At 45.0% G+C, this 24,964-nt stretch overlaps 1 protein-coding gene across 1 annotated transcript in view; it reads right to left on the bottom strand.

Annotated features, from left to right (window-relative positions):
* Positions 1-252: 252 nt before the first annotated feature.
* The window catches only part of hs3st3l (heparan sulfate (glucosamine) 3-O-sulfotransferase 3-like), a 159,716-nt gene continuing 135,004 nt past the window's right edge, over positions 253-24,964 (bottom strand). The window contains exon 2 of the mRNA XM_070856832.1: positions 253-1,744. Within this exon, the coding sequence (XP_070712933.1) occupies positions 1,126-1,744 (619 nt within the window). The 3' untranslated portion in view covers positions 253-1,125. The remainder of the gene's footprint in view (positions 1,745-24,964) is intronic.

Genomic DNA, 24,964 nt, shown 5'->3' with positions numbered 1-24,964 from the left:
CTGTACCAATTGCTGGGGTTCATGCTCCAGGACGGTACCGATTGCTGGGGTTCATTCCCCCCAGACTGTACCAATATTTGCTGGGGTTCATCCGGGGGGGACTGTACCAGTATTTGCAGGGGATCTTCAAGATTGCTATGGAGGTCAGGGGGCTCCTTGACAATGTGTAAATTTTTGCAGATTTTGAAAACCGTTCAAATGAGACAAAAAGAAGCAGTAGCATCACTTCTGTTATGCGAACTTTACTGGAGCTGTGAAAAATAGAATGAATCGCGGAAAACGACCACACACATATATATAATATATATAAAGGATACACAATGGGGAAGAATAGAATGCTGGCTTTATTCTATGAGAGAGTAGGATCTCGTAACTCCAAGCACAAGCGAGTTATAAAAGCTTTTCTCACAGATGGGATAGATCAGATGTTCCGCTGCACTCCGTTCAGTTATATCACAGGTAGTATTATGGGGTGGGGGAGGTAAATTAGTTTAAAGTCCATTGGAAATTAAAGTAAAAACAATGCAAGCAGTTAAGCTCTTTTATGGTGTCAGGATGCTGCTGTTGCAACAAAGCAGTAACTGTGAGCACACAAAGGAAGTGATAATCCACAATACAGTGTGGCATACGATAGCAAAGCATTACTTCATAAAAATGACAATCTTTTCTGTGGTACAGTTATCGAGTGCGAGTAAATCTAAAGGGATATCAGCCCTGATGTTATTCACTTTTGTGACACTGCTGTTAATAGATATATATATATATTTATATATATGTATATATAAAAAAAATCAACAACCATTGCTCAGGCTCATTGCAAGCAAAAATAAAGTCAATCTGCCCTGCAAGATGGACATTGCCTCCTTAAGGTGTGATGAAGAGTTGAGTAAATATTGAGTTAAAATGTCCGCAGTTTTTCTAGTCTCTCCGAGATTTGTAAGTTAGTAGATGCAGAATACACAGAACACTGACACGGCTCCTGAAGATGATAAATGCACGTGCTGCATCTTCAACTTGTGAACTTGTGATTGGTGCGCCAATCGGCATCTCCTACTTCTGCAGTCCTTTCAGTTCTTTGCCATGGACTCAAGTCTGATGACCTTCTCCCCTTGTCTCCCGCCTCTTTCATTCCCAGCCAAAGTTCTGCCCGGTCATTTGATAGAAATGCCTGTTGAAAGGCCGATAGAATTCCCGCAGTTTCTCTACCACCCCTGAGTCAATGTTGGGATGGATCCTGCCTTTCGTTTTGCCCAGGCAGTGGGGCTTGCCATTGCCCGACGGTTTCTTCAGGCAAGGGAAGCCCTTGGTCTCGTTGAAGAAGAAATGTTCATCCGTTATGATTCTCTGCAGACCGAGGAAGTCCTGGACTTTGCCCAGCTCTCCGGCCGGGTCGCTGATCAGCCTCTCCCCACTGACAAAGTGCATCTGGGACAAGGGGAAATACTGGAGCCAGTTCTCCAAGTGCTGGGCGTAGATCCCGATCCATATCGGGCTCCACGACGCATCAACCAGGCCCGTAGTCCTGTTTTTGAAAGTGAGCGTTTCAAAGCTGGGAATGTCGGGTGCTTTCGAGATGATCTGGGTATAGTCCGAGATTGCTCTCGTCACTGGGTCCCGCACAACCACTATTAGTTTGGTGTCTTTGGACATCGCATGAATACGGGCAGGAGCTTCTGCTGTCACAAAGTATCTGGGTGTTTTCTCCATCACAATCTGACCATCAAGTGCTTTGGGCATCAGATTCCTGCAAAGAATGACAAACATGTTATCATTAAATGTCAAATGAGAGACATTTATTCCCCCGCGTACGCCCCCGGAGTCACAAGCAAAGGAATTTATGAAAACCCTCCATTTGCTAACTATTTTCTCCAGCTTTTCTTCCCTGTTGGACTCCCCACTTCCACACTTTCCAATCACAAAGCAGATAAGCTAGAAACTAACACAAATCCAGGCATGTGAAGTCAAGGCTGTACGTACCAAGTACCAGCAGTTTGCTAAGCCTCGACATGTAAATGAATGCTGGAAATCTGAACCAAACTCTCAGCAGGTCAGGCAACGCCTGGGGAGCGGAAGAGAGGGTTAACGCTTCGGGCCAATAACACTTCAGGTTCTGACAAAAGGTCATCGACTGACAACGTTAACCCCAGCTTCCACCTGACCTGCCGAGTGTTTCCAGCATTTTCTATTTTTAATTCAAGCTAAAAAAAAAAAGTTTCACGATAGACAGAAAATGGATACATTGAACTGGGCAACAGATTTGCCTTGAATGTTGAACTGGAGTTGGGAGTGATGGGGTTAGAATGCCATTGTGTCGGCTCCTGGTGCACACTGGGAGTGTCTATCATGACACTGCGTGATTCCGGCCTGCCATTGTGTCTCCAGTAAAGTTAATGAGCACAGGATCTTGCACTGGGAGCTCAACATTTCCCGATTTGCGCTCCCAGTTTCCTGAGGAGTTGACACACTGGAATATTTACCCCGATGATGGTAGCAGCTCAGATGTGACTACGTTTTTTTTTGGGGGGGGGGGGGAAAACATTGAGTAATTCAAATAAGGGAATAGGCCTCTCTACAATCTACACATTACAGGTGTCAGCTATGGCTCAGTGGGCAACACTCTCACCGCTGAGTCAGAAGGTTGTGGGTTCAAGTCCCACTCCAGGAACTTGAGCACAACAATCTTGGCTGACACTCAAGTGCATTACTGAGGGAGTGCTGCACTGTTGGAGGTGACATCTTTTGGATGAGACGTTAAACCGAGGACCTGGCTGCCCTCTCAGATGCATCTAAAAAAATCCCATGGCACTATTCAAAAGAGAGCAGCAAAGTTGTCCCCGGAGTCCTGGACAATATCTCATTGCTGTTTGTGGGAGCTTGCTGTGCACAACTTGGTTGCTGTGTTTCCAACAGTAACTACACTTTAAAAGCAAGTCATTGGCTGTAAAGTGTTTCGGGATGTCCTGAGGTCATGAAAGGCGCTATATAAATACAAGTTTTTTTTTCTTTCGCTGCTGGCTGCTTCATACAGTAAACCTTAAAGATCCGTCTATCTGTGGAGCACCTTGGAGAGTTTGTCTACATTAAAAGCATGATACAAAGTCCCAGTTGCTATTGATGTAAAACATTGCATACTTAAAATTAAAGGAGGAGGGTCACACCAAAATATACTACCAGACACGTTGCCTGTGGAGGTGTGACCAGTGCTGACAATTCAAGCAAGCATGCACATCGATGGGACCTGATGACCAATATCCATCGCTCCCCAGACATGTTGGTTCGGGCTCGGGCTGGTCACACAGCACCGAGTCAGGATCCAGAAAACAGGTCCAAACTCAGTTCCGGTCCCTAAGCTCCAATCTGCAGCACTTCCACCCACACACAACATATGGTTTGAGTAAGTTAAAGAAGATACAGCCAATATTTTTGTTAACCAGATGCTCAATGCAGTAGGTCTGAGGAATATTAACGTCAACCTATGCGCAATGGAAGGTTATCAATGTCAAATCAATCTTCTATTAAATTATGTAACAATTATGCAAATATTCAGGGTCTGAATCAGATAGATGTAAAACTGCGGCAGGAATCTAAACATTACAAACATTATCTTCTCTTGCTGCTGTTCAAAGTGCCTTCGCACAACAAGTGAATTGATTCTCTTTTTGGAGGGTGAATTCCTTAATTTTTTTTCCCAGAGACGGTAGACAGCGGTCCCTCAGCCTCTCTATTATTCAGTAATCTGTTGCCTTCCTTTGAATCCTTTCCACTGCCTCGAGGACTTTGCACGAGTACAAATTACAGGGCAGAATGAGGGTGACTTTTTTTTTAAAGTTCGCCACCCAGGCTGTTCCAACCACGTAGCCCACAGATGCAGAATGACCATCAGTTCAAAGGTCAGGACCTTATTTCACGGCCAGCACACTCTATAGAATGAGCTTGTCTGAAACAATCTTGACAACTCATAAAAGCCACTGAGAGGGTGCTGCACAGCTGCGTGCAAAATATCAGAGAGGCGACTGGAGTGACTGGTTTTATTTATTTCCTTTGCAAAGATGTTTGATATCCCAGCCAACAACATCATCATTTTTTTCGGGGGGGGGGGGGGCGGGAGGGGGGGCTGCGAGGAAAGTGAGCGGTCGGACAGTGTGGGAGGGGAGGTGGCAAGTGGAGCAAGGCAATCACTTCAATGCCAATTTTAGCCGTGCCCATCCAGCGGAAACAGCGGGCAGTTAAAATGACCCCCGGGACAGACCTGCACCCATCCGGCTGCCTCCCCGCGGGTTCTGACCTTAACCTGCTCTTTTGAGTGGGCAACAGGGTCACCCGTCGGCAGGCAGTGCAGGGCCTTCTTTAAATATTCAGATCGGGCTATGATGGCATCATCCGAGCCCTATTCGAAGGGCCGAATGGCCTACTCCTGCACCGATTTTCTATGTTTCTATGTTTCTATTGCCATCTTAACTGGGAGTCCGAGTCGGGGCGAGGCAACAATGCCAGGAAAAGCAGCCGGGGGCAGAAGAGTAAAAGGTAATTTTTTGTTCTTTGTGGGTGCCACAAGGAAAGCTTAAGCCTGCCATGCACTGGAGAGGGTACGGAGGAGATTTGCGAGGATTTTGCCAGGACTGGAGAATTTTAGCCATGAGGAAGGATTGGATCAGCTGGGTTTGTTTTCTTTGGAACAGAGGAGGCTGAGGGGAGACCTTATTGAGGTGTATAAAATTATGAAGGACCTAGATAGAGTGGATAGGACGGACCTATTTCCCTTAGCAGAGGGGTCAACAACCAGGGGGCATAGATTTAAAATAATTGGTGGGAGGATTTGAGGGGAAATTTCTTCACCCAGAGGGTGGTGGGGGTCTAGAACTCACTGCGTGAAAGGGTGGCAGAGGCAGAAACCCTCACCCATATAAAAAGTACTTGGATGTGCAATTGAAGTGCCGTAACCTACAAGGTCTAAGAGCTGGAAAGTGGGATTAGGCTGGATAGCTCTTTGTCAGACGGCGCGGACACGATGGGACGAAATGACTCCTTACGTGCTGTAAATTTCTATGATTCTATGACCTAGGGTTCCCCCCCCCCCCCCCCTTCCCTCGTCCACGAGGCTTTCCCCCAACTCCCCCCACTCCGACCACTTACCTCTATGCCGAGGACCGTTCCTTCGGGTCCCCGACAGTGGCCACCTGCCGCCTGACGTTATCCTGCCCGCCGGATACCTGCCACATCACGCTGGGGTGCGGCCAACATGGGTGAAGCCTGGGAGTTCAAGTCTGCCGGGAGCCTCACGTTGCAGGGGTTCGGAGGGTTTGCCATCCACCTCGGGCCCCACCACGTACAAATCCCGCCCCCAGTTAAAATCAACCCTTCAGTTGGGGATAAATGGGCAGTCAGGTGGACAGGTTAGTGTTCTGATTCAGGATTTCCCCACCAATGAAGCAATATCGCGGCTAACAGCTCTTTCCACACTCACACAGTGAGGAGAAGAAGGAAACATTCCAGTTGAAGGGGGATGGGAAAGGTGGAAAGATAATCAGCTGGGCGACAAGATGGGCAAAATGGCAAGTTTGTCAATCTCCCAAAGCTCCTGCAGGGTGTACAATGTGTAGCAGCGCTTTGTGTGTTGATTGTGATGTGAAATAACACTTCCATATTTTTCTAGATTTCATTGCCAAGTGATGACTGAGAGAGCCAGGCACTTATATTGTTGTGGATTTAACTCACGTAATTCCCTAATCCACCATTTGAGAAAAAAAATTATTGACTGGCAGAGTAAATATAAAAAATTTTGGGACAAAATGTAGAAAAGCAAAATTCCTGTTGGCTATGTCATCATAGGCAGTCCCTCAAAGCAGCATTAAAGAAAACAAAAAAAGAAAGACTTGCATTTATATAGCGCCTTTCATGACCACCGGATGTCACAAAGTGCTTTACATCCAATGAAGTACTTTTTGGAGTGTAGTCACTTTTGTAATGTAGGAAACGTGACAGTCAATTTGCGCACAGCAAGCTCCAACAAACAGCAATGTGATAATGACCAGATATGTTGATTGAGGGACAAATATTGGCCAGGACACCGGGGATAACTCCCCTGCTCTTCTTTGAAATAGTGCCATGGGATCTTTTATGTCGATTTGAGAGAGCAGACGGGATCTCCGTTTAACATCTCATCCAAAAGACTGCATCTTCAGTAGTACAGCACTCCACTGGAGTGTCTGCCTGGATTTTATGTGCTCAAGTTCTTGGAGTGGGATTTGAACCCACAACCTTCTGACTCAGAGACAAGTGCGCTACCAACTGGGCCACAGCTGACACTGGAATGCAACATAGGCAGACTCTTAACTTTGAAGGGGGTGCGAGGGAAAATGGGGAGGAATGTGTCCATCAGTGCCTCGTCAAAAAGTTACCGCTAAAGTAGATGAAGGAAGATGTCTGTTGGTGAGTAATAATCGCTGGGGAGAAAATGGAGTGAAAATGTGTACAGGGACATAAGTTACCGATATAATAGAGTCAAACATCACTGGGTCATAATCCTGGAACTCCCTCCCTAACAGCACTGTTGGAGTATCTTCACCACATGGACTGCAGCCGTTCAAGGCGGCGGCTCACCACCACCTTTTCAAGGGCAATTAGGGACGGGCAATAAATGCCGGCCTTGCCAGCGACGCCCACATCCCAAGAATGAATAAATTAAAACACTGACTGGAATTGTGGGTCGTTGGCAATTCTCGAGTGCATTGTAAAATCTCTTGAATTCCTCCTGGTCTGTTAAAAACCCAGTATGTTATATAAATATATATATACATATACACAGTGGTTCCACAATATAATGATGCTTGGGGATTGAAACTGCAGGTCAGATTTGGAGTGTAGCAGCAATATTGAAGCAGCTGTTCTCATCACTCTAAAACAGCAACTGTGCGTGTGAAGGCTATAAATGCAAAGTTATTGCAAGGCCACAACGGTGACTTTGAGCATCTGCTCTGAACCCTTCCCCAATGAGGAGGGGTAGAGCTCACATTTTCCACTTGTTTTGAGGCTTTTTGCAATGCAAGATTGAATGGAAAGGTGAGGGTTGGAGCCAGCATTATATACAGCAATTGTTCAACCTCTGCTCATAGGCCCACCCTCCGTGCTCTAGCTGCAGCAGTCCGCATCAAGCCCATCGATGCTTCGTCAGACACTGGTAGTTAGGAGAATGTCACGGAGGGTGCATTTACACTACAACTGTCATATTGGGTGTGAAGCGGTTTCATTTGGCACCTTCACTGCAGCTACTATCTAAATCCGCCCTGAACATGGAGTTAGGTTCTGACTCGATACCAGATTGAAGCGGGGGAGAGTCCCTGTCAGACATCGTGTTCAACAGATCAAGCTTTGTGGCCTGATTTGCACTCCACATGCAAAGAGTTAATGCCATTTACAGATCCAAGTGTAATGGGTTAATGCCATTTACAGATCCAAGTGTAATGGGTTGATGCCATTTACAGAGAACAACAAGAACAACTTGCATTTATAGAGCACCTTTAATGTAGTGAAACATCCCAAGGCACTTCACAGGAGTATTATGAGATTTAAAAAATTGACACCAAGCCGCATAAGTAGAAATTAGGGCAGGTGACCAAAAGCTTGGTCAAAGAGATAGATTTTAAGGAGCATCTTGAAGCAGGAAAGAGAGGTAGAGAGACGGAGAGGTTTAGCAGGGAATTCCAGAGCTTGGGGCTCAGACAACAGACAGCACGGCCATCAATGGTTGAGCGTTTATAATCAGGGATGCTCAGGAGGGCAGAATTAGAGGAGCGCAGACATCTCGCGGGGGGGTGGTATGAGGCTGGAGGAGATTACAGAGATAGGGTGGGGTGAGGTCATGGAGGGATTTGAAAACAAGGATGAGAATTTTGAAATCGAGGCGTTGCTTAACCGGGAGCCAATGTAGGTCAGTGAGCACAGGGTTGATGGGTGAGTGAGACTTGGTGCGAGTTAGGACATGGGCAGCCGAGTTGGGATTACCTCTAGTTTACAGAGGGTAGAATGTGGGAGGCCAGCCAGGAGTGCATTGGAATAGTCAATTCTAGAGCTAACAAAGGCATGGATGAGGGCTTCAGCACCAGAAGAGCTGAGGCAAGGGCGGAGACGGGCGATATCACGGTGATGGAAATAAGCTGTCAGTTATGCTGCAGATATGTGGTCGAAAGCTCATTTCAGGGTCAAATATGACATCAAGGTTGCGAACAGTCTGGTTCAGCCTCAGACAGAGGTTGGGGAGAGAAAGAAAGACTTGCATCTATATAGCGCCTTTCACGACCACTGTTGTCTCAAAGCGTTTCACAGCCAATTATGTACTTTTGGAGTGTAGTCACTGTTGTAATGGAGAGGAATGAAGTCAGGGAATGAAGTCAGGGACGGGAACAGAGTTTGTGGCGGGGAGAGAAAACAATGGCTTCGGACTTCCCAATTTCAATTGGAGAAAATCTCTGCTCATCCAGAACTGGATGTCGGACAAGCAGTCTGATAATTTAGAGAACATGGAGGGGTCGAGAGAAGTGGTAGTGATATAGAGCTGTGTGTCATCAACGTACATGTGGAAAATGATGCTGTGTAGATGAGAAATAGGAGGCGGCCAAGGATAGATCATTGGAGGACACCAGAGGTAATGATGTGGGAGTGGGAAGAGAAGCCATTGCAGGTGATTCTCTGGCTACGATTAGATAGATAAGAATGGAACCAGGTGAGTGGAGTCCCACCCAGCTGGACGATGGTGGAGAGGCTTTGGAGAAGGATAGAGTGGTCATCATCATAGGCAGTCTTGCCTCAGGTACTGTTCACCTTCTCCCTTCAATCTGCTGTCATCAACCCTCTCCTCAAAAAAAAACCCTCGATCCCTCCATCCTTGCAAACGACCTCCCCATCTCCAATCTCTCTTTCCTCTCCAAAGTCCTTGAACGTGTTGTCATCTCCCAAATCTGTGCCCATCTTTTCCGCAACTCCATGTTTGAATCCCACCAATCCGGTTCCTCCGCCTGTCACAGTACCGAAACGGCTCTCATCAAAATCACAAATGACATCCTTTGTGACTGTGATAAAGGCAAAATATCCCTCCTCGTCCTTCTTCACTTGTCTGCAACCTATGACACGGTTTACGCACCAACGTCAGTGTTCTCGCTCAGGCCAACATCCCCAGCATCGAAGCACTGACCACACTCGACCAGCTCTGTTGGGCAAGCCACATTGTCCGCAAGCCCGACACAAGTCTCCCAAAGCAAGCGCTCTACTTGGAACTCGAGGAAGACTTGCTTCCACTCCAAAAGTGAGTTCTCAGATGACTGAACAGTCCAATTCAGGAATTACAGTCTCTGTCGCAGGTGGGACAGTCAGTCGTTGGCGGAAAGGGTGGATGGGGAGTCTGGTTTGCTGCACACTCCTTCCGCTGCCTGCGCCTGTTTTCTGCATGCTCTCGGCGACGAGACTCAAGGTGCTCAGCGCCCTCCCGGATGCACTTCCTCCACTTAGGATGGGCTTTGGCCAGAGATTCCCAGGTGCCGGTGGGGATGTTGCACTTTATCAAGGAGGCTTTGAGGGTGTCCTTGAAGTGTTTCCTCTGCCCACCTGGGGCTTGCTTGCCGTATAGGAGTTCCAAGTAGAGCGCTTGCTTTGGGAGTCTTGTGTCGGGCATGCGGACAATGTGGCCCACCCAACGGAGCTGGTCGAGTGTGGTCAGTGCTTCGATGCTGGGGATGTTGGCCTGAGCGAGAACACTGACATTGGTGCGTAAACCGTGTCATAGGTTGCAGACAAGTGAAGAAGGACGAGGAGGGATATTTTGCCTTTGTCACAGTCACAAAGGATGTCATTTGTGACTTTGATGAGAGCCGTTTCGGTACTGTGACAGGCGGAGGAACCGGATTGGTGGGATTCAAACATGGAGTTGCGGAAAAGATGGGCACAGATTTGGAAGGTGACAACACGTTCAAGGACTTTGGAGAGGCAATGGAGGTTGGAGACGGGGTGGTCGTTTGCAAGGACGGAGGGATCGAGGGTTGTTTTTTTGAGGAGAGGGTTGATGACAGCAGATTGAAGGGAGAGGGAGACAGTACCTGAGGAGAGAGAACCCAGTGTAAAGGGTAAATGGCATTTACTGAGGGCCTGAGTGCAAAGGGTTAAATGCCATTTCGAGGGCCCAGTGTAAAGGCAGTAAAAAAATCAATTTCCTGTAACATTCACATTACGGAATATTTCTCAGATGAAAGGGAGGTTTGTGGTTGGGGAATGTTCATTTTGATGTTGCTCTTGATGCTCTTTTAGTAATGCGGCCTTTTAGCCTACATTGAACAGCCTCTTATCTCTCCACAGGCCTGCCAGGGGTGCTCTCACTGATTGACTCCATTGTAATTATCAATAGACTCCCAATTAGTCATGCACTCAGAAGCCATGCAATGAAGTGGCCCTGTTTTTAAAAATCTGAAAGAGGTTTAATGACCACACAAGCATTTTCCTTGCCTGTGGGAGAGTACATTCACATGAATTTTTGATCTAGGCATACTTTCGGTCACTACAAGGATGCACTTAGAATATTAAAACACTAGCTGGCAATATTTAGCCTTTGAAGGGGCTGTGGGAGTGGTTTTGGAGCTCACTCATTTGTTTGCTAAGGCAGCTGTGTATTCATTTTGTTTGGTTGAGAATGCCTCCGGTTAAAGAAGGGAAAAAATGTACTGTTTCACCAAATAATGCTGTAGCTCGATTAATATCAGTATTTAAAGATTATCTCTTTCTATAGTGTTGTTATACTATTTTTTTTAAATCTACCTTGATTAGCAACTTATAACAGCAGAACTGATTCACATAAGTAAGACCGTAACACTGCATAAAAATGTCAGCAATGGTTAGATTTACGAAGGTTTTGCGACGTATCAGTCATGCTTCAGGCGATTTGTAGCTTATAGAGTGGCCCTGGCAGCTGCAACTTCAGTGTGAGCATTGCAAGCAAAGACGTATGTGCATTCCCAGTGCCTTATCACATCAATAATAACAACAACTTTTATTTATATAGCATCGTTAACGTAGTAAAACGTCTCAAGGCTTCACAGCAGCATTATCAGACAAGATTTGACACTGAGCCACGTAAAGGGATATTAGTGGAGAGAAACAGAGTTAACGTTTCAGGTCGATGACCCGTCAGAGCTTGCCAGTTCTGACAAAGGGTCATCGACCTGAAACGTTAACTCTGCTTCTCTCTCCACAGATGCTGCCTGACCCGTTGAGTATTTCCAGCATTTTCTGTTTTTATTTCAGATTCCAGCATCCGCAGTATTTTGCTTTTGTAAAGGGATATTAGGACAGGTGCCCAGAAGCTCGGTGAAAGAGGTAGGTTTTAAGAAGCAGGGAGGTATAGGGGGGGAATTACAGAGCTTAGGGCCTAGGCAGCTAAAAGCATGACCGCCAATGGTGGAGCAATGAAAATCAAGGATACGTCCGTCTGAAACAACTCAAGGCATTTCCTGAATGACTGGAAATGACTGTTAACAAAAATAACTTGCATTTATATAGCGCCTTCAATGTAAACAAGGACATAAGTAAAAACAGGCAACAAGTTTAAGGAAGCAGAGATTATGAGGGGTGACCAAAAGGTTTAAGGAGGAGAGGGAGCTGAAGCAGAATGTTTCAGGGAGCAAATTCCACACAAAGGTTTATCGGCAAAAATGAAAGCACACGGAATAGGAGGTAGTATTTTGGCTTGGGTTGGAAATTGGTTGGGAGGTAGGAAGCAGGGAGTGGGGATTGACAGGGCATGACTAGTGGTGTCTCCCAGGAATCTGTTCTGGGGTCTCATGACTTGGATGAAGGAATAGAGACTTGTATATCCAAGTTTGCAGATGACACCAAGTGCGGAGGGATAATAAATAGTGCAGACGGGAGCGGAAAGTTACAAAGGTACATTGATAGATGAAGTGAGTGGTCCAAACTGTGGTAGATGGAGTTCAATGTGGACAAGAGTGAGGTGATCCACTGGGACCCCCGAGAAAGAGAGGTCAGAGTATTTTCTAAATGGTGGGAAACTAGGAACTGTGAAGGAGCAGAGAGATTTGGGAGTCCAAGTACACAAATCGTTTGAAGCTGGAACACAGGTACAAAAAGCAATTAAAAAGGCTAATGTAATGTTGGCATTGCGGTAGAATGAGGGAATGTAATCTTAAAATTAGAGCAAGACCATTTAGGAGAAAAATCAGGAAGCCATTTTTCACACAAATGTAAGAATTTGGTGAAAACAGACTTTTGGACGTTGCTTGGACACATTTTCTGTTACTGCAGAGAGCAGGCAGCACTGACTTGGGGCAGGTCCAAACATGTTAAACTTGAATACACATCAGCTGGGCAGGAATGAATCAATGGCTGAAAGCAGGAACATCATGGTTGATGGGCGCCTTTTGTCATGGAATGGGAACCCATCAGTGAGACATTAAGTAAAGTGGCCGGTGTTCCGGCCATCAAAAGACAAAGGGAAGCTATTCGAGCACAGACTCATCGGAACCAGATCCACAGGAAGAGGCCCAGTTGACAAAGGAACAGGCCAAAGACCTGATTTTGCTTTTCAGTTGGACTGCCTCAGGCGAACGAACAGTTAAACTTTTGGCACAAGAAGAAGCTTTTTGCAAGTATAAGAGACGGCAGTTGCAGCCATCTCTTTCTCTCTCCTCTTCTTTGCCTGCTTGCTTCGTTCAACGCACAAGGACTGAGCACTCTGTCTGGGACGTAGAGAAGAAACACCATCTACGAACAAAGAGAGCCTCGCTATTTTGACTGGGAAGCTGACCTTGAGACTGGACTTCAATACCACGGATTGGTATGGACCCAGAAGATACGCCTCATCGGGAGAAGCAGCGAGTAAGCCAGAAGGGTAATTGGTGAGCATTTATCCTAGCCCACACATCTTTAAGATCACCGCATAGTGTGAAAGGGTGTCGTGTGTCCCAACCAAGCCTTAGGGGTTCTAGTGGGGAGGTTTTTTTCAAGGATCATAAGCATTCACACATTCTGTTGGACAGATTCCAGTGGTGCAATTTTGAATCCGAGCGGAGGTGGTTAGTCATGAGTACTTCACGTTAGGGACCTATTTAGATGGACCAGGGCATGTACTGTACTGTGTTTGTTTGTGTTACACACCAGGATGTGTGTGTTTTACTGGGTGCAGATGTGTGCTGGGTGCTTTAACTTGAATAAAAGCATTGTGACGGTTGAGACCGAAAGATGTGTCTATGACTGTATATTATTGTTCACGACCATAATTCCGGTGTCTCGAACTGTTGTAAGAGGGGTGATTGGAAACCACCAAGGGAAAACCACTTATACAAAGGGTAATGGAAACCTAGAATTCTCTAACTCAAAAGGCTGAGGATGTTGAGACAATGTTAGCTTTCAAGACTGAGATCGATAGATTTTTGTTAGATAAGGGATATGGAGCAAAGGCAGATAAATGGAGTGGAGGTACAGATTAGTCATGATCTGACTGAATGGCAGAGCAGGTACGAAGGGCTAAATGGTCAACTCCTGTTCCTATGTTCCTAAAGTGCAGCTTAGGTGGAGGGGGAGAAGTACAAGAGGCTGGGATCAGAGAAATGGAGCGTGTGGAGTGGGTTAAAGGGCTGCTGGCATTAATAGAGAATTAAAATTTAACTCATCCATTTGAGACTCCTTTGTCCACTATTTCAATGGTCATGTTAACGTATTTATTTTAAACCAGTTAATGCCTCTGTTAAGTTTACATCATCGGTTGGTGGGGGTCTGGAACTCACTGCCTGAAAGGGTGGTAGAGGAAGAAACCCTCACCACATTTAAAAAGTACTTGGATGTGCAGTTAAAATGCCATAACCTACAGGGCTACAGACCGAGAGCTGGGAAGTGGGATTAGGCTGGCTAGCTCTTTGTCGGTCGGCGCGGACACGATGGGCCGAAATGGCCTCGTTCTGTGCTGTAAATTTCTATGATTCTGTGATTTGAGGTACAATTTTAGAACTGGAGCCATTTCTGTATATTACAATGCAATGTTTATATTGTATTATATTACAATATGACATTTGGGGAGTTTTTTTAACTTGCTGTTCGCAGCGTGGTTACACTGAATTCACAAGGGATTACGTTCTGCTCTGTTGCTACTGGCAATAGCCCGGGTGCTGAATTTTCTGCTAATGAGCACTGGAGGGTTAGAATCTAGTTTCTCCTTTTACACAAAGTCAACACTTTAATTATATGCAAATGAAATGAGGTGCCCAGGAGAATTGGATAAGTAATGAAAATGCAAAAGTCCAATCTTCTGAAAATAGTAATTTTTTTCATCCTTTCAGTTTTGTGTGAGCGCTTGGCTGAATTCCTGTTTATAATGTCGAGCTTTGTCAATTGTGGAACAAAATTATTTATTCATTTGTTTACTTCCTTCACTGGGCCCAGATCTGGCCAGGTTTTGCTCTTCCTATTTGGCCAAGGCAGATTAACATCAGGCATAATGACTTTCAGATTTGATTCCCGCTCTGGGCGATTCACCTTTCACTGTTACATTTGACCCTGTGCCTATTCTGTATAAGTTATGTTGGAGAAGGGGGCAAGGGGAGATAAATCCCTCCGTGGTTGAATTTTCAAGGTCCGAGCTATATTGTTCATATTCAGTTTCACCTTGGTAATGTGGAAGCTTTTTTTTTAGAAACGATAATCAGGGACAAATTTAAAAGTGACTTGGACAAGTATGGATTAATTAAGGAGAGTCAGCACGGATTTGTTAAAGGGAAATCGTGTTTAACTAACTTGATTGAATTTTTTGATAAGGGCAATGCAGTTGATGTGGTGAACATGGACTTCCAAAAAGGCATTTGATAAAATGCCACATAATAGGCTTGCCAGCAAAGCTGAAGCTCATGGAATAAATGGGACAGTGACAGCATGGATATGAAATTGGCTAAGTGACAGGAAACAGAGAGTAGTGATGAACGGTTGTTTTTCTGACTGGAGGAAGGTATACAGTTGTGTTCCTCAGGGGTCGGTACTAGGAACACTGCTTTTCTTGATATATATTAATGACTTGGACTTGGGTGCACGGGACACAACTTCAAAATTTGCAGATGACACAAAACTTTGAAGTATAGTGAACAGTGAGGAGGGGAGTGATAGACTTCAAGAGGACATAGACAGGCTGGTGGGATGGGCGGACACGTGGCAGAAATTTAACGCGGAAAAGTGCAAAGTGATACATTTTGGTAGGAAGAACGAGGAAAGGCAATATTAGTTAAATGGTACAATCCTAAAGGGGATGCAGGAACAGAGAGACCTGGGGTGTATATGTACACAAAGGTGGCAGGGCAGGTTGAGAAAGCGGTTAAAAAAGTATACGGGATGCTGGGCTTAAAGACATAGATTACAAAAGCAAGGAGGTTATGATGAACCTTTATAAAACACTGGTTCGGCCTCAACTGGAGTAATGTGTCCAATTCTGGGCACCACACTTTAGGAAGGATGTGAAGGCCTTAGAAAGGGTGCAGTAAAGATTTACAAGAATTTTTCCAGGGGTGAGGTACTGGATAGACAGTTAGGTGATAGACTGGAGAAGCTGGGGTTGTTCTCCTTCGAGCAGAAAAGGTTGAGAGGAGATTTGACAGAGATGTTCAAAATCATGAGGGGTCTAGACAGAGTAGATAGAGAGAAACTGTTCCCATTGGTGGAAGGGTCGAGAACCAGAGGATGCAGATTTAAGATCCTTGGCAGAAGAATCAAGGGCGGTGTGAGGAAAAACGTTTTCTCCTTCTGTACTGTAACCGTTCTATGATTCTACTGCACACTCGGCATCAACCCTAGTCGAATATTTGATGCCTTAATAGTATTACATGGAGGGATTTTAAAACTACTCCATGTTGAAAATCTTTCCGTTCGGCATTTCTTTAAAACAGAAAAGTTATTTACAATGTTTATAATAATGTGCCCAACCCTGACTGGCGGATCCCGGGGTTTGGTGCACATTTCCAGGGTCTGGTTCATTTTTCCCATCCTTCAGCCATCAGGTTCCTGCACACAAGAACGCTCTTCCTAAATCCTTCCATCGTACTCCATCTCTCTCTAATTGCAAAAACGGCCTTAAAAACTCGTAGGTCTTCATTCAAGTCATTTGGTGGTTATCTTGACTTTGTAAAAAGGGTGATAGCGAGTCTGCAGTCTGTTTTACATCGCCCCCCATTTTTATTACCATTGACTTCAATCAGAAAATTGATCAGAACCTTCTTCGCAAGCAGTGGACAATCATCAACCTCCTCAGAACTGGTCACGGTCGAAGCTGCCACCTTCTCCATAGGTGGAAGATTAAAGCATCCCCAACATGTGACTGTGGAGCTCCTAATCAGACCCTGGAGCACATCATCGAGTACTGCCCTCAGAGGGAATTCACAGGCAGCCTACAAAATATCCACGCTGTTACACCGGAAGCTTTGGCCTGGATATCTAACTTAGATATCGACATTTAGTTTGCTACTACCATACGAAGGAAGATTTACTCTCCTGAAGGAAAGCTCTGTATAAATGCTGTCTGATCTCCAAAGATAATCTTTCACGTCTGAATATTCATCCATTCCCCCAGAATATTTGGCATCTTCACAACTTTCTCCTGTCAGCATATTTTTAATTATGTCCAATTCCATTTACAACTTAAATTGTCACTGCTATCCTGATGTATTAATAGAAGTCCGATATACCGGCTAAATCCAAAGAGGTAATAGTGTCCAACCCAGTCCAAAATTTGCAACTATAAATCCAGATCTGCTGCTAATAACAGTCAGGGTACTACAATTGGTCTCAGTCCCCTGGGCTTGAAAGGGGAAGAACACCAACAACAATTCCCACCTCAGATTTATACGCAGTGACCCTCAATGCACAGGTTAAATGAGGAACAGACGGGGCTTGGGTCTGATGTGTTCCATAGTCAAACAACCTACCGTGATTCACAGTTCAGGGTCACGCATGAAGAACATGCATTCAGGTTCAGGCAGCATTCCAGTGCCTCACGGAATGCCGGTTCATCATACGTGACCCTGGACTGTGCGTCACGGCAGGTCGTGTCATGCAGAGCTCCCCCTAGTGGACTACTGCTCCCCCTAGTGAACCACTGTGGTAGTGCAGCTACTGGTGGCTATAATAAACGGATTATGTGACAAGGTCACATGACAAGTTCCTGCAGCGCCATCTTGTGTATAGTGTGCTTAGTAATGTCGTATAGAATATAATCACAGGTAGTTTGACTGTGGAGCATGTCACACCCAAGCCACATCTGATCCTCAGGGCATCAGAGACCTCTGGTGAGACTGGGTGTGGGAGGGTGGGGAGGCCAAAGTTTGTGCCATCCTGTTGTTTAAACCTACAGACAGCACATTTATGCTGGAAATTCGACCCTGGAATGATTCAGCTGTAGTTTATGGCAGAAACCTGAATGTAATATTTTTGGAGCTGGATCATTTTCCCGCAGTTTTAATGTCTACATTACATTGAAAGGACCAACTCGAATTTTGCTTACAAATTGACCAGTGCTCCATTGAATTTCCCTTTTCTGTTCCACCTAAGCTCCAATGTTGACCTGCACACTTTCCATCTTCTCTGCATCAGGATTGTATTGAAGTAAAGACTCAGCCCAACCCATCACCTCCTACTCTAACGCAGGACCTGGTAACTATGGCACTCCCTACCACTCCAGGGTTCCTCTTCTCCTCCAAGCAGGATTTTAAACCCAAACTAGGTGTCACTGCCTCTTGATTTACCTCATCATCTTTCCTACCCTGTTCTGCCTCACAATGTCTTAAAATGTGGGCCTTGGTACTGTGCCTGAATATTAAAAGAAGATCCATAACAATATAAGAACATAAGAAGTAAGAGCAGGAGTAGGCCATTTGGCCCCTCGAGCCTGCTCCACAATTTACTAAGATCATGGCTGATCTGATCATGGACTCAGCTCCATTCCCTGCCCATTCCCCATAACCCTTTATTCCCTTATCACTCAAAAATTTGTCTAACTCTGCCTTAAGTATATTCAATGACTCAGCCTCCACAGCTATCTGGGGTAGAGAATTCCACAGATTTACAACCCTTTGAGAGAAGAAATTCGTCCTCATCTTAGTTTTAAATGGGCAGCCCCTTATTCTGAGACTATGTCCCCTAGTTCTAGTTTCCCCCTATGAGTGGAAATATCCTCTCTCCATCCATCTTGTCAAGCCCCCTCATAATCTTATATGTTTCGATAAGATCACCTCTCATTCTTCTGAACTCCAATGAGAACAGGCCCAACCTACTCAACCTATCCTCATAAGCCAACCCCCTCATCTCCGGAATCAACCAAGTGAACCTTCTCTGAACAACAAATGTGCTCCTCTCCAAGAGGCTCCAAGTGCCCAAAGAAAGACTTCCAAGAAAATTCTTCACTACACAAAATTACATTAATGGTAAAATAGTTTTTGATTCAGGTAGAATATCCTAATTCCTAATTACAGTCCCCAAAGGCTGGGGCTTTGGCAGATATCAATGTGGGGGGCGGGGGGGGGGGAGAAAACAAGGAAACAACCATATGATATCTCTATAAGAGTTAAATATTCCCAATAATAAATGTATTTAGTACTCCTTCACCATTTAAAAACAATGGGATGTTTGAGTTCATTAATTACGTCCCCACAGGCTTATAACTTTTAATTGGTTATTAAGTACTCTTGAGAAAATGGGTTAATAATCTGTTCTAGCGATCTAATACCATTGAAAACAGTAATTAGTCGTTAATTAAGGAGGCGTGGGCCAGGCAACACACTGTGAAATGAATGAGAGTTTAGCACACTCAAGATAACCGATTGAGGCTTAAGAGGGATTTGATTTAACACCCTCCCACTTCCTAGAGACCTGAATATTAGCTTCAAGTTATCTGTTATTAAGCACCACTATGTTCCAGCAGTATAGCAGGCCATGAACAGTCAGCGTTAAGATATTTTAGCTCACTGCCCACGTGCCACAAGCTTCAGTTTATGCTTGGGTAGTTACTTCGTGTTGCATCTATCATCATCATAGGCAGTCCCTCGGAATCGAGGAAGACTTGCTTCCACTCCTAAAGTGAGTTATTTGTTGGCTGAACAGTCCAACACGAGAGCCACAGACCCTGCCACAAGTGGGACAGATATTCATCGGGGGAAAGGGAGGTGGCACTGATTCTGTAAGTCGGTATTATTATCAGTTATTCTACTGATGTTACAGTCCACATAAATCCAAATTTATGCACACGCCACGTCCCACGGTGTAAACAGAAAGAAACAAATGTTGGCGATCCCACAGTGTTGCTCGTAGCTAAAACGCAAAGGGTTTGGTACGCAGTCTTGAAGCACCTCCTCCCACCCCTGTCACATGAAACCCCCTTCTCTTCCAGGTCGCACTGTGCCTGGGCGAAGTTTGCTCGATAAGAGGTCAATGACTACTTATTTATTCTGTGCAAAAGCAAAAAGAAAGACTAACATTTATATAGCGCCTTTCACGACCATCGGAAGTCCCAAAGCGCTTTATAGCCAATGAAGTACTTTTGTAATGTATGAAATATAGGTATGTAGGTATATAATTCCAGCAGTCACACATTACTGTAAGTAAATTATTCTTGGCCAATCGATTAAATACTTGAAAGAAAACTGGAAGCATGTATCTTTTTGTTTCCAGTCTTTTGATTTCCCCCCCTCCACCCCTTTTCTCTCCTGAATTTGTGGACTCTTTGATGGATACTGCTCCAACACCTCATCTGAGTGGCCATGATTCGTGTGTGAGCTATAACAACGTGGTTGGCTCTCACCTGCGCTCTGAAGGTGCCGAGCAAGCCACTTGCTCTCAAACCACCAGCAGTGATTCCAGAAGGAGGCCCATCACCGCTTTCTCAGGGCAACCAGGAATGGACAAAAAATGGCGGCCTTGCCAGTGGTGCCCACATCCCGATAACGAATGAATTTTAAAAAATCAGTGTTGACAGATGAATGCAGCACATGGGGGCGGGCATCACATCGAAGTCCGCGCTCTCCATGTATCGAGGGAGCTCGGAAAGTTCCTGATTATTGAGTTGACTGGGTGTTCCTTCGTCACAGACCCTGTGCATAAAACCATCATCAAAACTGTAAATGAACCACAATCGACAAATAATACTGAAGTCATACTCCATCCATGAGAAAGGCTACTCGCTAACTTCATTCTGTGAGGTAGGGGGCTTCACCACAAGGGAGTTAAGGCCTAATTCCCATATGAGAATATTAACTGCTGTGTCCTGTTATTTTAACAACCATAATCTGGACAACATCATATGAATGGAATTGATATTCAGTGCTGGAAAATCCTCCTCTCACACTTATCACATGAACCCCCTCCCCTTCCACACATCTGGGAGAAGAGCTTTTTCAATAAGAGATCAATTAATAATCTGTAGCAGCATGTTCCAAAGGGTCATCATAAATGTAAAGGGCCAGATCCATATCAGGCAGAACAAGGTAAAGAAAGCCTAGAATGAACGGACAGTGTGAAGGATGATGTAGAGCTCCATAGGGACATATACTAGCTGTGGTATATAAATTGGCTGCATCTCCGAGAGGGAATATATAAGGTTTTCTTGCTATCTTTAGCTGGCCTGCCTCAGTTTGTTTTTACTTCCTTATCCTTAGTATCAATACAGTTTTTTCCAGAACAAGAGAACGAAAGAGTAACGGGTCTTACTTGCAATGAGTTGCTTTTGAAGTTCAGTTAGTGTTATATATGCAAGCACAGCAGCCATTTTGCATCAGCATGCACCATAAGGGCACTGAGATGAATGGTCAGCTAATGTATTTATGATGGCATTGGTGAAAGAAGGAATGTTGGCCAGACCATCAGAACTTTGATTTTTTTCAAATAGAGTCATGGGATCTTAAAGTGAGTGGGCAAAAATTTGGCAGATGGAATATAATGTTGGAAAGTGTGAGGTCATGCACTTTGGCAGAAAAAAAATCAAAGAGCAAGTTATTATTTAAATGGAGAAAGATTGCAAAGTGCCGCAGTACAGCGGGACCTGGGGGTACTTGTGCATGAAACACAAAAGGTTAGAATGCAGGTACAGCAAGTGATCAGGAAGGCCAATGGAATCTTGGCCTTTATTGCAAAGGGGATGGAATATAAAAGCAGGGAGGTCTTGCTACAGTTGTACAGGTTATTGGTGAGGCCACACCTGGAATACTGCGTGCAGTTTTGGTTTCCATATTTATGAAAGGATATACTTGCTTTGGAGGCAGTTCAGAGAAGGTTCACTAGGTTGATTCCAGAGATGAGGGAGTTGACTTATGAGGAAAGATTGAGTAGGTTGGGCTTCTACTCATTGGAATTCAGAAGAATGAGAGGTGATCTTATCGAAAGAGTATGAGGGGGCTTAACAAGGTGGATGCGGAGAGGATGTTTCCACTGATAGGGGAGACTAGAACTAGAGGGCATAATCTTAGAATAAGGGGCCACCCATTTAAAACTGAGATGAGGGAAATTTCTTCTCTCAGAGGGTTGTGGATCTGTGGAATTTGCTGCCTCAGAGAGCTGTGGAAGCTGGGACATTGAATAAATTTAAGACAGAAATAGATGAGGGAATAAGGGGTTATGGAGAGCAGGCAAGGAAGTGGACCTGAGTCCATATCAGATCATCCATGTTCATATTAAAAGGTGGAGCAGGCTCGAGGGACTGTATGGCCTACACCTGCATCTATTTCTTATGTTCTTATGTTCTTACTGCGCACTTGAACCACCAGATCAAGCAGACAGGACATAGGTTTGTCGCTCATCTAAACAATGGGACCAATGACAATACAGCATTTCCTCAGTATTGCACTGAGTGTCAACCTGAATTATGATTTGAGGAATATCTCCATTCACAAGGCCAATTGGTGACTTTGGCGCTCATAAATGGGCCGTAATCACTTCATTTGTGGAGCTACTTTTATCATAACGCTAGTTTTATATCTACTTTCCTCCCAGACCATTCATTTCTGTGAGAGCTTGGTTTGTTAACTCAGTACTTCATCTAAATGGTAATTGTTATATTAAGGAGATCTTCCGCTGGCCCAATGAGTGAATACATAGCTTGGGGGGGTGTTGGCCAATATAATGCCAGGCAGATGCCTGGTTTGATCCATAGACTGTGTTGAGTTCGCTGAGGTACAGCCACCATAAGGTGCCCCTAGGCTAAAATTGGGAAAAATCAACCGTGGTTCCCATTTCTAAATTTTTAAGGGCCCAATAGGACAGTCTAATTTGGCATAGCACCCACCTATCAGTAGCCTCCCTCTGCAGACCAGCCTAATCCTACCTCCAATTTCCAATGAAAAATGTAGCTTCCTAATCATCATCATCATAGGCAGTCCCTTAAAATCGAGGAAGACTTGCTTCCACTCTCAAAGTGAGTTCTCAGGTAGCTGTACAGTTCAATATGGGAATTACATTCACAGGTGGGACAGACAGTGGTTGAAGGAAAGGCTGGGTGGGGAGTCTGGTTTGCCGCATGCTCCTTCCACAGTCTGCGCTTGATTTCTGCACGCTCTCGGCGACGAGACTCGAGGTGCTCAGCGCCCTCCCGGATGCACTTCCTCCACTTAGGGTAGTCTTGGGGCAGGGATTCCCAGGTGCCGGTGGGGAAGTTGCACTTTATCAAGGAGGCTTTGAGGATGTCCCACATAACAACAGTGACTACACTTTATAAAAAAGTCAACGTGAAGCGATTTGAGACATTCTGAGGTCGTAAAAGGCATTATATAAATGCAAGTTATTTCTTTCTTTAATTAGCAAAGAAATGCAAGGCTTGATCAGTTCAGGGATATAGTTTATTTCAATGTAATTTCCTGTATGTTAATGCAGAAAAAAAAACAAGTCTCCTTCTTTTGAGCATTTGATACTACATACCATATCAAAGGAGAGCCACTTACATAGACCGCCAGTCGATCATGCAAGAGACTACTTGGTATTTATATGTTTGTGCACAGCATTGAGGCAGCTGCCCACCTATTTGGGACACTAGACTAATCAACACTAGCTCCTCAATCATACACAGGGAGCTTGTCCCGCTCTCAGATCCCTCCGACACACGAGGCAGCCAGCGTACATCCAGCGTGCAGTACAAGCGAGACATGCACGAGTCACGCAGAGCCACATGTGAGCCAATTGGCAACTTCCATCCAGTGCGAACGGTCCATGTTGATTTGTGGAGCACCATTGCTGTCCTTCAGTGGCACATTAGCACAAGACAAGGCTCTGAGCATCTTTGTTCCTAACGTCCACATTAATAACAGTGTCCAGGAGGCAGATGTCGGGCTCTGTGTAACATTAATCACGATGAGATATTGACATACAAGAGGAAGATAAATGATCGAAAAGGGCTCTCTTTTCATCTCAAAATGGGCACGGGTAGCCCTGGTATCTAATCTGCATTCCTCAGTTTACAGAGAAGGCCAGCACTGATGAATGTTTAAAAGGCATCGAATACACCTGCTCTCTCATTTGCCTCAGGACCCGCCTGTGCTTCCTCCTGTCTGGCCTGCTACTCATTAGGATCCTTAGAAAGTCTCTATCACTGCACCTGCTCGTCATCATGACCCATATGCGTCCACCTTAACTGCAGCTTTAGTCATGCTCTTCCTATGCCCGAGGCATCGCTAGAAAACTCTATCCACAGATTGGAACCAGTTTTCACACTAAACTATCTATGGTGGCATCTCCACATCCTGGGTGGTATTTTATGTTGCTCATGCCTCCTTTTGTTAATGGAGAGATAAACTATTGCTGCACCGAGCTCACAACCCTGATGCCAGAGCAGTGCTTTCATGTGAATTAAAGTGACAGAGAGAAAGAGAGAAAGAAAAATAAACACTTGTATTTATATAGCGCCTTTCACGTCCATCGGACGTCTCAAAGCGTCTTACAGCCAATGAAGTGCCTTTGGAGTGTAGTCACTGTTGTAATGTGGGAAACACGGCAGCCAATTTGCGCACAGCAAGCTCCCACAAGCAGCAATGTGATAATGACCAGATAATATGTTTTCGTTCTGTTGAAAGAGAGAAAGAAAAAGAGAGGAAGAAAGAGAAAGAAAGAAAGAGAACAAAAGAGAAAGTGAGAAAGGGTGAGAGGGAAAGAGAAATAAAGAAAGAATAAATGAGTGAGAGGGAGTGAAGGAAAGTACAAAAGAAAGATTGACTTGCATTTATATAGCGGCGTTCATGCACGCAGGACGTCCCAAAGCGTTCCACAACCAATGAAGTATCTTTGAAGTGTAGTCACTGTTGTAATGTAGGAATTACTAGTTTGACAGAGACACATCTCAGGAGACGAGGTTCCCCCTGCCTTCAGAAGAACGGCACAAAAATAGAAACCAACACCAGTAATGTTGGACGTAACTTCGTACCTGTGAACTGAGCAATCAGCCCGCCCGTGTAGAGCACTAGTGTGATATTTGCATTGCTAATCTCTGTGGACTTTATCCCACCTTAAACACCTAGCCTCGACCCCCGCCACCCCCCAGCATTGAGAAAGGTCTACGGCCAGAAAGAAAGAACAAACTTGCATTTATATAGCGCTTTTCATAACCTCAGGATGTCCCGAAGCGCTTTACAGCCAATGAAGTCCTTTTGAAGTGTAGTCACTGATGTAATGTGGGAAATGCAGCAGCCAATTTGCGCACAACAAGCTCCCACAAACAGCAACGTGATAATGACCAGATAATCTGTTTTAGTGATTATTGGGAATTACTAAATGGAAAATGTAATGCCGTGTCTTTTGCGCGTGTACAATCGGGCGAGGGGGGCAGATACCAGAGTACCGGCAGCCTCGGCAGTGTCAGAGCAACTACAGGTGGATGCAGAGATACTGCCCGACAACCTGCCTGTAACAAAGGGCTTGCTTACATGTCCTGTCGATGGGTTCGGCAGCTTTATAGAGAGCCTCTGCC

Source organism: Pristiophorus japonicus, chromosome 16 (genome assembly GCF_044704955.1).
Source record: "Pristiophorus japonicus isolate sPriJap1 chromosome 16, sPriJap1.hap1, whole genome shotgun sequence".
NCBI lineage: Eukaryota > Metazoa > Chordata > Chondrichthyes > Pristiophoridae > Pristiophorus > Pristiophorus japonicus.
This window is presented reverse-complemented; position numbering and strand designations above follow the sequence as displayed.